Consider the following 15,711-nt stretch of genomic DNA (forward strand, 5'->3'; position numbering starts at 1 on the left):
TACCCCACAGTGTTGACATGCACCACATCTTACCACATTCCCCACAGCAAGGAGCAAACAGCATCTGAAAGTCATGCTCACAGTACTTCCGACCTTCAAACTGTGAACAAAACAAAAGAGAAGAAGCCCTCATGAATAACTGAACTACTCTTATGTCTTGATAGTTCAGCATGATTTTCCATTGAAATGAACAACTAGTCAAGGTCAGTCAAGTTTTCCAGTTCTAGCCCCCCGCTCACCTGTTTTTAAACTCCTGAGGATTTTTCTTAAAGAAATATCCAGATACAGCTTCAGCCTCATGGTGAATCATAGCAAACAGTTAAATTAATAGCAATCCTGCTAGAAGACATTAAAAATCTTGAAGTGTCCAAAGCCCTTTTCCTATAGTTGGCTTTAATTTAATTTTTGTTTCAGTTTTTTTTGCTCATGTAATTCAGAACTACTCCTACACGAGGCTAAAACTCACAGCAAATTAAGAATGCAGCATGTTTAAAATAACATGTTATTCAAAATATGTGCTCGCACATATTCTGTAAAAATATTTCAACCTCATTTTTAAATGGGTTCACCAATTTCAGTTGCCCAATTGGAAAAGTTTGGTACAAAATGTCTAAAAATAAAGATAAAAATTCACTTATGTCTAATGAAATATTAAGAAACATTTTCCATTTTCTTTTTGAAATGCCTCTTACCCAAAGAGCAAGCACACAGTTTTTGTTGTTACTGTTGTATAGCAAGGAGTACGTGAGAAGCAAAAAAACCAAAATTAAGTTGGAAGCCCCTCAAAAAAATAGCAAGAAACCGTTTAGGGCTAAGAAATTAAACATGCAAGGAAGATGGAAATTTGTATTTCTGCCAGAATTTTCACCTAATTCCTTGCATTTTAATGGAGCTATTTCTCTTCCCTTACACACAGTATGAGACCTCACCTCATAAAAAAGTCCATCTGGGAACTGACGAAAACACTGAGCACAGACAAAGCAGTTTTCATGATAGAGCTCCCCATTGCTGTTTACAATCCTCTCTGCAGGATCGAATCGAGTCTGGCAGCGTTCACATACTGCATTTGCGAGAGCATCGGACATATTACTGGAATAAAGACAAGAGTAAGAACATGAGCAATGTCACAGCCAATCACATGATTAAAATCATATCATCCAAGTTTCCCCAACATCTATGAACACAACACTTCCACTGCTTTAAACTCCCTTTTACATGAAAAAAAAAGACCAATGAGTCAATTCAGCACTGACATCAGTTAGAAAAAACGTTCTTGCAACTCACACATGGCCAAATGAGCTCATGTAGCAGACTTACCTATTGCATATTTTTGGCCGCTTCACCAGTCTTTCACCCCATTATGTCATCCTGCTAATAGCTCATACCAAATGTCCACAATTTTAAATAAACCAGTAGTTCAGAGAGCAGCAAACACAATGATCCTGACTTCTTGGGATTTCTGGTCTCAGGATGTGCACCTCTGAGGATTTTCTGATGTGTAATAAGCACTGATATCCCACTGCAGTCTCCCCTTCACTGTAGGAATTAACAGGGCATTTCCCCCTCTACCCAGCAGCTTATGTGCACAAGTTTCATTGGAAAATAATTGCATACAATGGCTCTGTCTTCCTGACACATTAGTTGAAACTGTCAAAGTGTTAAAAAGGTATGGGAAGAGAGAAGTCTCTCTGGCTGGCTTGGCAAATACATCAGCTTCATTTCCTCAGAAAGTGAGGTTAAAAAACCCCCAAAGCCACTCTCGCAAATCGTGTGAAGGACGTTTCCTCTGTCTTCCCTAAAATGCGGAATGACCCTAAACTCTTTCACAAAATTTTCACATTTGCCATCATGGCAATCTAAGTTCTCTATATAGTAACAGAATGCAGTTTTAAAATCATATATTGCATGTTTAAACAGGGAAGGAAAAATTATAAAGAAAAAGTCTCAATTTTTGTTGCAATGCGATCTTTCTTTTAACCACCAGACTATCCAATAATATAAAAATTCAATATTGTTACACTTTTAGATATAGAAAAACTATTTTATGCCTTCTGGGCACCTTCTGAATTCTATGATTGGAAAGATAGTTTTACAGGTGGCAGTATAAAACATTTCCAGTGTGTTAAAAATATCTGAAATATTTGTGTAGTAGTTTTCCTGAAGCACATAACGTATACATAAAATGAAAGATGGCTTGGTTTAAAAGTTTTTTTTTTCTTTCTTTTTATATTCAAAGCTACTTTGAACTAAATTTCCATCATTAGCGTTATTCTACAACCTGACATGCTACTTTCCACACCTCTTCATAGAGAACAGTAATTCAATAAGCATGTCCCAGTAGCAGAAGATTCTCTTTCCTCTGGTCAAAGACACCCTTACAAAAACACACCACTGTTTGTATTCCAGGGCTTTGTGCTCTGAGCGCAACTAGAACAAGCAGGCAGCAGCCTCATACTCCTGAGGCAACAAAACCAGCCCTGTGCTTCAGCTGGCTCAGCTGAGCCAAAAGTACCACACCTGCAGCCTGTACAAATATCCTATGGTGTGACCTGGAGTGACCACTCAGTAAAAAGATACTTTCTTTCCACCACTGCAATTCCAAGGGTGGCAAAGACCAAGAGAGCTGGTAATACTTCAAGAATGGAGTACTAATTTAGCACAAATTTGTTATAACTTGTTTCCTTATTGTAGTAGGAAGGACCTTTAAAAAACAGACATGGACCGGAATTACAGATAAGCAGGAAATCCTGCAATTTCATAAACCAGACATCATAGGTTAAAGAAACATTTTTATCCTGACAGACTACCAAAGGAAGAGGTCAACACAAAAACATCAGTGTTTGCAGCAAGTCGAGAGACCTAATCAGCTTAGTTTTCAATCGCCACTCTTTCAGTTACATCATGCAAATGTGTACCAGAACTTGAAAATATAATCTCCCCATCAAGTATTTTTTCCCTCTTGAAAAATTTGATGCCCGAATTCCAAGACTTTAGCTAGCCAACAGCCATGATTAAGAAAGCCTCATGTCAACATCAGTGGAAAAGCTCCTCTGGGTTATTGAAGAAAACCAGGCAAAACAGCATTCCAGTGAGTCTCAAAATTTCCTACACGACAGCAAGTATTACACCCTACAGACTAACAACAAAGCATGATCTAAGGTTGTGTTTGTTGGGTTTTTTGCTTTATAAACATGAAATTGACATTTAAAAAATCCTGATTTTGTTTGGTTTTGGTGGTTTTTTTTTTTTTTTTCTTTCTCCAAATGGACTTTAACAGCACTCTAGGGAAGGAACAGTACCCATTCGCTGCCACTACCAACTACCTGCTGGCTGAACTCTGCAAGAAAGAGAGCTGCCACCCAGACAACGGCAGTATGCAACAATTACAGCCTGCAAGCTGCACAGCCATGTTCCTGTATGAAACACGGTGCAAGTTCACGAGCGTTATAGTTCACACCAAGCACTATTGAGTATATTTATCCTGGGAGACATTCTGACACAAGTCCCATGGCTGTGTTGGTAAGAAAGGTAATGAAGACGTAGGGACTCACTCCTAAGAATAAGGCTTTCGGAAGCCTCCATTCTGAAACCAGCATTTGAGGGCTGTCAAGATAGAGTAACCCCACAATAAAGCCTAACTTCTAAACAATATAAAAACCTATTGAGAAATTGAAATTCCTAGTGAAAGTCAAATGCAGCATTGTTCTATGTTCTCACTGTCTTCCCTTAGCATGAAGTACAACTTTGGATTTAATTTTTAACTCTAAAAAAATTAATTTACCTCATTCATTTGCAAAAGCAAGAGAATATCAAGAGTCCCAAGAGTTTCTTTACCATTCTGCTGATGCATGATGATGCAAAAGGTGCAATTCCTAGCTATGGAATTTGCTCAAGATATTCCAATACTGTTTTAACAACAGAATATGATACTCAGCGAAAAATCATTACTGATTTTGCAAAACAGCATAGAACAAGCACTTCAAAGTCTTGGAAATGGAAAACATAAAAAAATTTTCAAAATGTTTGAGCTAGAAGAACTTGGTTGATGCTGACAAAATTTCCTTAAAGGCATAAGAAAGATGACTGAGATACAGCCTGAGCTGTCCAAGAAATGCCACAATGCAAATGAGCTAATGATCATGACTTGTTACTCATACATGAGAGAAACTATTAGTCCAGGGAAAAATAAAATAAAAGAGCCTGTACTCAAAATAACACAGTTCTCTGCCTCAACTATAACCCAGCTGAAATTTGTTGGGGAGAGCCGTACAGGAGACAACTAAATCACACATCAGCTCCTGACCAATATTTCTCCTGTAATACAGACCAGCAGCTGTGGCTCTTTGATAATCATAGCTCGAGCTTTACCTCTCTGCTCTCTTTTCATTCATGACTTGCATCCATTTTTACTTAAGATGTTTTATTCTTTCACACTCAAGCTAAAATTTGCAACTTCAGCATTGCCCTAAAGGTATGACTTCACATTTATTCAAAAGTTTTACTTTCATGTATGCCAAAGTTTCTTGATCCCCCTCAACTACACACCCCTGTGTGCCCTCTTCCTTGTGCAAGCAACAGCACTTATTCACTAGCTCAAGGTTAAAATTAACAAAGGCTGGAAGGGGGAGGAAGGACAGTTCTAATTCAGAGCAGTTTTATGATTCAGTTTACTACACTGATGCAAAACCACTTCTGCCAGCAGCACAGGGAGAGGAAGAGCAACAGTAAAACCATCCTTTTGATGGTGGTGCCAAGAGTGGCCACAAAAGTTTGATTTGCTGTGTCAATCATAAGATATTTAGATCTGAATCTTTCCCACAAAGGACAGTCCCCAATATGGAGTGCTGCTTGTATTCTGTTTGCTCACTGATTTTTTGCAATTCAGTAAAATACAGAATCTTCCTCTGTTTTAACAAGCTGGTGACACAAAGACAGGAAAGGCTATTAAAACATGACTAGCTCAACATCCTGAAGTTATCCTGTCCTGTGCAAACCCCCAAAACACCAGTGCTCAAACAATGCTTCTTCCAATCTTTCACCATTATGTGCCATATCTGTAACAAATTACCTTTGTCAAAATACCCAGTTTACAGAAGTTAGTTATCTACTATTATAATTAGGTGTGGGCTTCTCATGCTTTGACTTCTCAGAAGTATTTACTATAAAGTATCAGCATTGCTCTCAAGTTGAAAACAAAAAAAGAGAAAAATTCCTTCTTTACAAGAATTGGAAGTTAATTGGGAGACCCATTCTGTGCCACTAGTACAGGTGCTATAGAAAGATTTGAAAGCATTTTACCTTCCTGTATCATTAAAGTCAATATGGATCTATCTTCCAAAAACAATGGTATCATATATATTTGGGCTAGCAAATGTCATATTTTTATATCATATTCTCATACAGATTCAGGAAATTGGGCCTGTATTACTACAGGAAAAAAAAGCAGGCGGTGGGGGGGTGCGTTTGGACTTAAATACCAAGAAAGCTGGCTAAAATGCTACAGCTTCTGTACTGTTATCTCCTTTTTTAAACATTTGTCCACAGGGATCTAGCACCAGTGACAGGCTGAGGAAAAAAAAGCAAATCTAATACTTGCACTGCTAAGAGAGCAGAACAGAAACTCCAGCCTTCACATTAGTATAATTCAGTATCTTAAACATGGATGCAGGACAAAATGAGCCAGACAACTAGACACCCAGGAGAACAGATGAACAGTCTCAGACTCTATCAGGCCCAAGAAAGGAACTGCAGGCGCAAGGAGCACTTCTGCCAGAAAAGCCCAGTCAAAAAAAATCAGTTTTCTTTAATTGGTCTTGAAAGCTTTTTGGTTTTAGTGTCAAAGAGAGTTCTCTTTCATCATAAAGCTGAATGAAGATCTACTTTAATACAGAGATGACCAAAAACCTTACAGATGCTACAAAAAGAAAGGAAGACAACATTTCAGTATACAAGAGCCCAGGGCATTGTCCAAACCTCAGCAGACAGGCCCTGTACCTATGCTAGGGAATCCTGGAAAGGTATTCTCCACTTGTTCTGGTCTACCAGTAGAAACTAGTGTGTACAGAAGTTATCACAATATGATAACATTTACATAGTCATTTCTAGTGTGTATACACACACAGATGCCTAGGATAGTGAAAAGTCAAAAACCTAGAAAGCTTGTGTATATCATAGATACCAGTAGCGAAGATAAAAATCAGAGCACTCCAGGAGAGGGGCTTCTTCCCATCCCCATAGCATGGTTGAGGATTTGTGGCTTTAAATCCTTAATGCTGACAAAGACAAAATAAAAATATTTGCCGGGACAATACCAGACTTTATGATTCATTTCACAGATAATGACTAATCTAAAGAAAAAAGAAAGAGGAAGGGTACCAGTTCATGAACTTCTGCTGAAAAACAGCCCTCAACTACCCGTATCATTCTTCCAAAATCACTTTACTGCAATCGACTTTTATCTGGACAACTTTCCCAGACTGATTTAACTTCTTTAAGGTTATTATTAAAGTTGTCATAAAATGTTGGAGGAAAAAACATACCCATTTGCTCTATGTATGATTTGTTGTGCATTTGATAAAACTATGTGCATAGCTTAACATTTTCAGCATTTCTCCTTCTACTTATACTGAATTTTCAGTTCATTCCCTATTTAAATATTTTTTTCAGCTAAATAAGAAATGATTAGTGTTTCTCTCAGTGTATATTCCTTGACCATGCAGCCCCCAATCTCTCAACGAAATAAACATTTTTTTGTTCTTATTTACTACACAGGGATAACCAGAATTAAGAAAAACTTAAAAAAGCAACTTGTGGCCACAATATGGAAAAAAAAAATCTTTATGGCTCCTCATCTCTCCTTGGCCTACCAGCAATAGCAATTTGCTATTAGTAGAAACCAGGGGTTTAAAAAAGAAATTCCACTCCTTCATGCACTTCACAGAATACAATGTCCATATGGTTGGTCTGCAGGAGAAGCCACAATCAGGGAGACCTTTCAGACCAGCAGCAGCAACGAAAGTCTGTTGGTATTGACACAGAAAAAAATCTTATGCCACAGGTACTTGGTAGTCCCTCCCAATGCAATGCATTACTTATTTCCAGTAAACCATGACCAATCACTTAGAAAGACATACCTTTAGCAGTGTTCACTCAGCCCAGGGAAACATCAACAACATAAAGGTTTTAAAGAGATTATAGCTCTTACACAGGAAAAACACCCTTTTATTATCAAGCATGTACCACTTCACCCACAATGTCTATTTGATAAATAACTTCTTACACACATTTCATCTTTCTCTTCTTCAATTCCATTATCTCAAAGGAGCTAAAATGTGTAGTTTGTTTACCAGCACTGATAAGACAGATCATTCCCAAATGTGTTCATCAATTATCATCAACTAGCAGCAACACTACTTTTGGATTACTCTCATTTGTCTCAAGAAAGGACATAAACTATCAGGGCCTATCAGGAGGGAGAAGCAAAAATTATCAGTAGGTCAAAAACTGTGGATAAAATACAAATAATTCAGGAGTCAAAATGCCCAAACAGATTATAATCTGCAGCACTCTCACCTGCTGAGTAAAACCAAAATATGTGGCTTTATGCTTACTTTGCTTCAAGAACCATGATGTCAAAAATGTATTCAATTTACCTATGTAGACATTTCCCCCCTAAATCACTCTGCCACCTGCAAAACTTATTTCTTCCGAACCCGCCTGGCCTTATTAAAAATTCTGCCAGCATATAGTTTATATGCAAGCATGGTCTGCCTTGCTCTGTACACGTGTCACCACAGCAATACATACACTACCTCTCTCCTTCAACACAGCACAGTGTCAGCCCCTGACCATTCTCTTACCTAGTATCATACCCCTTTAGTCCTAGTTGTGTTCCGATTCAGAGCGAGCTCCCCACCCCACTCCACTCTTCCCAGACTTATCTGCCCAAGCCCGATGCAGTACATTTGGAGAACCATTACTGTCAGCATTGCTATGCCAGTGCTGCTCAGATCATGTCCTCTAGCAGCTTCACACAGCACACTTAATAGCATAGGTTTAAAAAGAGAGATCTCACACAGATAAGCATTTTCCAAACACCAAGCTCCAGCTCCTGAAATCTAGCTGACATAGAAGGCAAATGAGAACTAACCATGTTCTCCTGCAAACACATCCTAGTGCAGTGCTGAGTACTATAAACATGCTGCTCAGAAAAGAGCATTCTTTCTGCATAGCAGATCATCTACTTAAGAGAGAGTTTTAAACTCTAAAAAAACAAAATCAAGGCTTGAAAAATCTCTGTTGTGTTTACAAACTCAGAAAAAAATTATTAGAAATAATAATTTGAAATCAGGGGAAAAAAATACTGTGCCTTCACCTTCTTTCTGGAAGGCTCTTACAGGTTACAAGGAAACACAGTTAAATAGCTGAAAGCGAACTACTTTTTGACAATGTGAGATGACTATGTCTGGGCATTTACCTCCTCATCCTTCCTACCTTCAGTTCACACTCTGCTGTTTGTGTTCCATTGCTGTTTTCAATGCTTATTTTCTTTTCTTTCCCAGGTCCCTTCTATGCTTCTCACTCTTCCTGAACAGCATTCTCTCCACTTAATGGCATCACCATTTCTTTCACTACCTTCTTACTCCGCTCCTCACTAAATTCTCTTACTTTCACACCCACAACTTTGTGTAGGAAAAATTGAAAATTTACCAACTGACTAATGGCTATAGGCTAAAAGGAAAATAGTGGGAAAAGTAGGGTTCTAGTGAGGGATCCACAGTTCAAACTGAGAAGCCAAACCAATTGCTCAGCTACAGGTAAGCATGAGGTCTATCTCCTGCTAAGAAAAGACTGAAATTCAAAATTTCTGACTGCTAGAAAAAAACTTCTTCTCCTGCATGCTCACTGTTCTCCCCGGTGACACAGACTTCAGATACCATATTGCTGCTGCAGCTCACAGTTCTCCCCAAATGCAAGAAACTAAGTTTTATTTAATTCCTGTTAATTTCTCTCCTGCCCAAAATTAACTTAAATGAAAATTGAGAAGTAAAGTAAAATTTTAATCTGAAGCATAGGAAAAGTAATGATCAAATCAAGCAATGGAATTGTCTGGGCAGATTTAAGAAGCTGTGGTTGACATGTTATAAATAATCTCAAGAAGCAGCTACACTTGAAGCTTCAGTTTCTGCTGGACTGGAGTTACTTACAAAAACTAAAATCAACTAGCTTGCTATTAACAGTATAGGTGAAGAAATGGATGACTGAGCCCAAAAAATCATGGAACAGTAGAAATTTATCAAAATTTTGAAAAATTACTGCATTTCACCATTTCTTTATTGCCACAGTGCCTAAGTACTTCACCATTAACAACACTAGCACTAATGTTGGTTCTGAACAGTCTAGTACAGTGCTTCAAAATGGGAAAGGTTCTCCATTGTTGCTTTCCTGTTATTGTTAAAAACTGAAAGCTTTCTCATCAGGAAAGTCCTTTCCTTTGTAATCTACTTGGAAATGAAAATAAACAGACTTCACCCCAGTTGGCCGTGTGCAGACAATTCCCACTTTAAATAAAATACCACCACCACCAAAACCAAACTTCTATCAAATCCTGGAAAATGCTTCAACAATACCATTCCCTTCATCTCAGAGACATACCCATGTATCCCAGCTGCTGTATCTGTCCTGTTGCTCAGGAGTGACCCTGTGCCACTTAGCCGATCCTGCCGGCGTTGATAAAGTTTGGAGGATGCCAGCCCCCGAAGTCTCAGGCCAGCCATGGCACCCAATGCCACTGTGAAGGGGAATGCAGAGAGACAACTGGAGCGAACACTAACAACACTGATATTCAATGAGTCACCTTCCTTTTGGGAGTTGCCTTTACATTTTAAAAGAGTTAAAGCAGGATACATAGACCGCTGCTCGACCATTGTTTCTTACAATTAGTCTGCCATTCTGCTGCAGTCTTAAAGATCAGACAACCTCTTTCCTGTATTCCACTAGTAATTACCTGTTTAAGTCAGCACACATCAGCAATTCATTCTGTGTTAGACTTTTATAATGTATCTGTATAAATTTCATAACTGAGATTTAAAAAAAAAATCCTGAGTCTTCACATAATTAATCCACTTAATTCAAGACGACTTTCTGATGAAAGCAACAGAGAAATACAGAAAAGCAAAATGGATTACTAGATCTCTTGACAATGAATGCTTTAGTTTACTGCAGATAAGTATCTGACCCTGGCATCTCTAAGGTGGTTCCCTGCAGGCTGCTGCATCATGCAATGTCTTAAGGACATTGAAAACAGAACTGTTCCTTCCATTTGAATAAAGCGTATTCCAAGAAACAAACGCATGAAGACTTTTGCTCTCTGGACACACTCCATCCTGCAGAAGTGGCATGCAGCGGAGGGTCAGGAAGCAGGGAGAAGGAACATACTTGGCATTCCAGCCTCCAGAGCTCCCTGCCAGGAACTGAACAGGGCCTTCTAACAGGAGTTCACCCTTTCTACCACTCCGCCTCGCCACCCACCACCCCTGCAAGAGAGAAAAAGTATCACACAGCACAAATGGCTTGAGGCCCAGCATAGAGGGGGTAGAAAGAGTAAAAATTTGAGAATACAGAAGTCAGTTTTTAAGAGAACAAAGGGAAAAAGGGAAAGGAGTGGAGGATGGGACCATCTAAGTCAGTGTCATTTGATCAGCATCACCACAAAAAACATCTCAAGAGTCACTACCAACAAATTATTTTTTAGTAAATTATAAAAAAATGAGGATTTTTGTAGCATGAGAGTGAAATATATTCCATGACTGCAGCCTGGCAAGCTATAGAGGAAAAAAAAAAAAAGAGAGAAGTAGAAGTGATGACTTCATAACTACTAAATTAGTATTAACCAGCAGAGATCCCTTCTGTCCTTTAAAGAAAAACAGAAGGGTTTACTGCGACCCAGCAGAACAGGCACAAATAAAGAGCATCATACTTTCAAAACCAGAAATCAGTAACCTCAAAATCTACAATTCACCCCACATGTCACTGGGAGTTTCAGGCTCCTGACCTTTGACACCAATCTGCCACTATAATTTCTTTCAGATTGCATGTGTGCTTTATCCATTTCTATTTTATGGTGTAAACAAAACAGAAAAAGAAAAATGTCCTCCATGTTGGGGGTTTTTCTGACTTTTTAAATTTTAGAGCAATAAAAAAATGTAATATTAAATCATCTTTTTACTTTTAGCACAGAGCAAGATACTAAATCACCACATCAATCTCCCTTAAGCAATCTAGCTAAAAATCTCCTTCTCTCTGAAACATCTAAGCTTTTACCCTTCTGATTCATACGACATGATTTTACTGGTTTTCAAATAACCACTCTTCCATAGGAAAGCATGACTCTCTTCTTCTAAAGGGAAGATGAGGAGGTTGAAGGAAAAAAACATCAAAACAATAACCATCCTGTCTTGCCATCCCTCAACACAAGCTCTCTCACTCACTCCTCTCTTGCTGCCTCACACATAAAGAGTGAAAATGCATGATTTTGTTTTTCTTTCCCTCTTGACAGATTGCTTTTAAGATACAGGGTCGATGCCAAAGTCTTACAGCTGATTACTTTCCGGCCCAAAGCAGAGAAGAAAGCAGCTAGACTTCTTTTAGGCATTAACAAGTAGTTTTCCTCAGAGAAGCACCTCTATGTCCCCAGAACAGACTACTAAGGACCTTCCAACAAGTTAAAACTTATCTAGAGAGCCTCAGAGAGCAGATTGAGATGGAAAGATAGTAAGATTAAAAACACATTTTTCAACCCAGAAGGGTAGAAATGGCTGCTTATAATTCAGAGATGTGACATCTCTTAGTTTGATGCAGGTACGTTCTAGTCAGCGCCAAGAACCTTTCTTAGTATTATCAACCTTTATACTCCCTCCTCCTCCTTCAAACCATTTTACTTGCAATTGCTTCATAAAATGGAGCACATACACAGCAACAGCTCTCTACTGAATTAAAAAGCATCTAGTCAAACGCTAGCCTAATCAAAAATAATATACTCTTATTTCTTACCTCAACTGGATTAGGAACAATCAATAAGTGTATCTGTAAAGGCAGCTGTTCTTCTTTTGTTGACTGCAGGAAGTACATAGGCGTATCCAGATCCCAATTAGACCGAGTATAGTGATAAAAAAAAATTCTTACAAAAATAATTATGCCCTGAAACATGCACTTAGGAAACATTTTTTTTAGGCTTTGTATTAGATTAATTTCTAAAGGCAATATAAAACAGCACAGGCAGTTTTTTACCTTTATGTTTTTCTAATCAACACCACAGCAGTAAAGTCTTAAGAGAAATTATCTTCAGTTCTGGTTTATTTTCTACTTTGGGCATTTGACAATGTTTTTTTCACTGGTCATTCACTGATCCTCTTTCTTAGAAATAAGTCCATCACAAAGAACAAAGAAAACAGGGCAAAACACAGTAGCAAAACACCCCCCACCCCCCCAACCAACAAAAAATCAACAACCAACCCCCCCCCGTCCCCCAACCCCAACAATCCTCGAAAAGGCAAAAAACAATGTGAAGACATGGACTAAACACATCAAATACAAATTATAGATGCAGTCTTCACTTATTTATTGGTAAGGAAGTACCACAGTGTACTTCTAAAGGCACCAAAAATCACATAAATTGTATTTCTCAACACTGCAAAATATAGACAGGCTGCTTAGAAACATACTCTTTTTATATCTAACACATTGTCTCTTATACAGTTTATTTCCAAATGTAGTTTAACAACATGTAACTTAATAAAACTAAAATACATATATCTCTTTAGTTTCTTTCTGTCCTATTATCTTCAGATCTTAGTTGGAACAGATATATTCATAGAAAGGGTGATTTTTTAGGGTTTTTTTAAGTTAACAGCTTCCCGTTAAACCACAGACTGCTCTTGAAATTAGGGGCTATAATAGCCACTTTAATCAAGACACAGAGAAATAAAATAGCTCAGCCAAGACATGGCAGTCAGAACTACTATTTGCAAATTCCAATGATCTACTTATCAGGTTTCTCTAACAAAACATGATCATCACATTGTAACAATGTAACTTGTGATACATGTAATATTTGAATTTAATGCGCTAAATAGTCACCTATTTTTAATAATTTTCTACTATGAATACATAGAAATGCACATCCTTCTTTGTATTTTTCTGGAATGATATTTTTCCCTAATGCTAAAAATCAGTAAATCAAATTACTGCAGTTGTTTAAATTCAGGAGACACCCTCTGCACCTAAATGGGACACAACACTTAAAAACGAAAATGGAGTTATTTTTCATCTATCTTAATTACTAATAATGTGTCAGTAATCACAGTACCTAGAAGTGAGTCCTTTTGTGTTTCCATTTGACAAGAAAGGTAAAGTGAAAAAGAATGTTATCAGCACTTAATGTTCTCCAGTCTTCCTCGCTTTAACACACTGTAACACAACAAAATCATTCCCTTTCCTGTGTCAACAGTTTCAAGACCAGAGGCACATTTCTGTCACATTCCTGCCTCTGGAAGGTTCCCATTGATCGATACTGTGGGGATGCTCCAGCTGTGAAACAGTTCATCTCCTTCCGGAACCCTAAAACCCCTGAATCTCAAAAGCTGGAGAACAGTTGATTACACAATGTCGACAGATTTTAAGAACTACCATATAACAAACATCGAACAACATCTGGCCACAGTTCAGTAGAGTGACCTGTAGGCAGATCTAAGAAGTATGTTCTCGATGTTGAATCCTTTCTAATGACTTAGGGGTCTGTCCCAGCCTGAAAACAACACTAAACACGGTGCTTGTCAAACGGCATCAGTCATGCAAGGTGCTGAGCAGTGCAATGCTTCATAGACACTGAAAAGTACAGGTTTTGTTTTGCTGGGAAACTGCTACCCTAAATGCTACACTATTACCAAAGAAAAAGTCAGCTGAATTAGAGCTATGATAAACGTCTCCGATAGAACAGTTAATCATTCTGTCCTAGGAAGAACAGCAGAGAGGAATTTAGAAATTTTCATAGCTGACAAACTTTCCAGGACAAACATTTCTGAAAACATTAAATAACACTTACATTCCCTTTTCAAAAGCTACAGCCAAGGCCTGCTCATTTTAACAACCCTCTGAAGTACATCTGAGGAAAAGAGACAGAAATCCTGCATTACTTTGAAGAACTGCACACTCTGCAGCATCTCAACTACCTTGGAACTCCCTACCAAGCCTCATGCTTCACGTCAGAGCTTCTCACTGAATACAGTGTTGAACCTTAACAGGCAGGTTTCTGAGGAAGCATGGAGAGAAGACAACAAAGATTACTGCCTACTGGCATTTCCCGCTGTCCTCTGCAGCTGAGTGATTTCACCTGAGGTAAACATGTCATTCTAAACAGTACTATACCACAGTTCTATAAAAATAAAATCAGCTGGGTTCATACAGCCACAATTCTTCCCAGGTGCTCCCCATGTTGTCCCCACTTGGGAGCTGCATGGGTACCCATGACCTGTGAACATTTAAGATAAGGATATGAATGTAAACTTGTAAATACACACTTATTTCACATGTCAGAAGAACAAAAAAGGGACCATTAAGACAGAAAAGACAAAGCAATCTAGAGACAAGAGACAAAAAACGGAAGCATTTTGAGCACATACAACCACCGATCAACACCAATTCACCATTACAGAGAGCAAAAATAACTCACCCAAATCATAAATGAGGGTGTAACAATTATTCAGCATGTTCTTTTACCTAATAACCCACCAAATGTGATCTACATTGCATAATCATAAAAAGCTGCATAATACAAACATCAACACCTTACACAAAAGAAAAATGAATACTTATACACAAACTAGTCCAGATCCATTTCAGTATTCCTAGTCATGAAGACCAGTGCTTCAGGAGTACAATAATGATAGTAGGATTCAGGAGGATGACTATCCTAAAAAAAGCACCCCACTAATTTTAATATTACTTCTTCATGCTTTTCATCTTCAAGACATTTTACAAAAGCAAGCTTATTTTCACAAACTGCTTTATAACATCTGGGTTTTATTTTACAGATGGGAGAACAAAGTGATCGGAGACACTAAAGCATTTGTGCAAACCCTCGGAAGATGCCAGTAAATGCTTTCCCCACTGCTTTTCTCACATCTGTCAATTATGAGACTTTACAGAGTTCTCCAGCGTCAGCCAGCGTAGGAGGAGAAACAAGCTCCAGATTTAAACAGTTCCTTGAACACGTAACTCCAAGGCCAGCTCGATGAAGAGAAGACTGAATGTGTGGGCAGAGGGGCAGCGCGTAGATCAGTCAGAAGGGCCCCGAAGTGCGGGGCGGCGGTGCGGGGCACAGCGGGAGCAAGGCTGTCAGCGCCTGAGCCATACCACCCGGCTGCAAGGAGCCCGGCTACTGGGCAGACACTGCTCAGATCCACAACTGCTCCTTCCCAACTCTGTTTCTGGTCTTCCCACCGCCCTTGGCTGTGTCCCCGTGCAGGGGTAAGGCACAGCGGGAACAGCCCTTGCTCTGCTCTTCCACGAGGTCAAGTTTCCGACTCCACCATCGCACGGAGCCGCCGGCGCTGCCGGCAGCTGGCCTCCCCCGGCCGGAGCGTGCCCTGCTCCGCCTGAACCTCACAGGAGGAAAACGTCCTCTCCCCCGACCGCTTCCTACCGGGCACACCA

The 15,711-nt window shown here is 39.0% G+C and overlaps 1 protein-coding gene across 3 annotated transcripts in view; it reads right to left on the reverse strand.

Moving 5' to 3' along the window:
- The window catches only part of LIMS2 (LIM zinc finger domain containing 2), a 37,301-nt gene that overhangs the window by 21,206 nt on the left and 384 nt on the right, over positions 1 to 15,711 (reverse strand). The window contains exons 1-3 of one of the 3 annotated variants that reach the window (XM_052804812.1): positions 9,655 to 9,766; positions 930 to 1,089; positions 34 to 100 (exon numbers count right to left, since the gene is read on the reverse strand). In XM_052804812.1, the coding sequence (XP_052660772.1) occupies positions 34 to 100; positions 930 to 1,085 (223 nt within the window). In that variant the 5' untranslated portion in view covers positions 1,086 to 1,089; positions 9,655 to 9,766. Of the gene's footprint in view, positions 1 to 33; positions 101 to 929; positions 1,090 to 9,654; positions 9,767 to 15,711 lie in introns of those variants that run through there. The other 2 variants (XM_052804811.1, XM_052804813.1) reach the window with 2 other exon arrangements.

This window comes from Harpia harpyja, chromosome 12 (assembly GCF_026419915.1).
Source record: "Harpia harpyja isolate bHarHar1 chromosome 12, bHarHar1 primary haplotype, whole genome shotgun sequence".
In the NCBI taxonomy this organism is placed as follows: Eukaryota; Metazoa; Chordata; class Aves; order Accipitriformes; family Accipitridae; genus Harpia; species Harpia harpyja.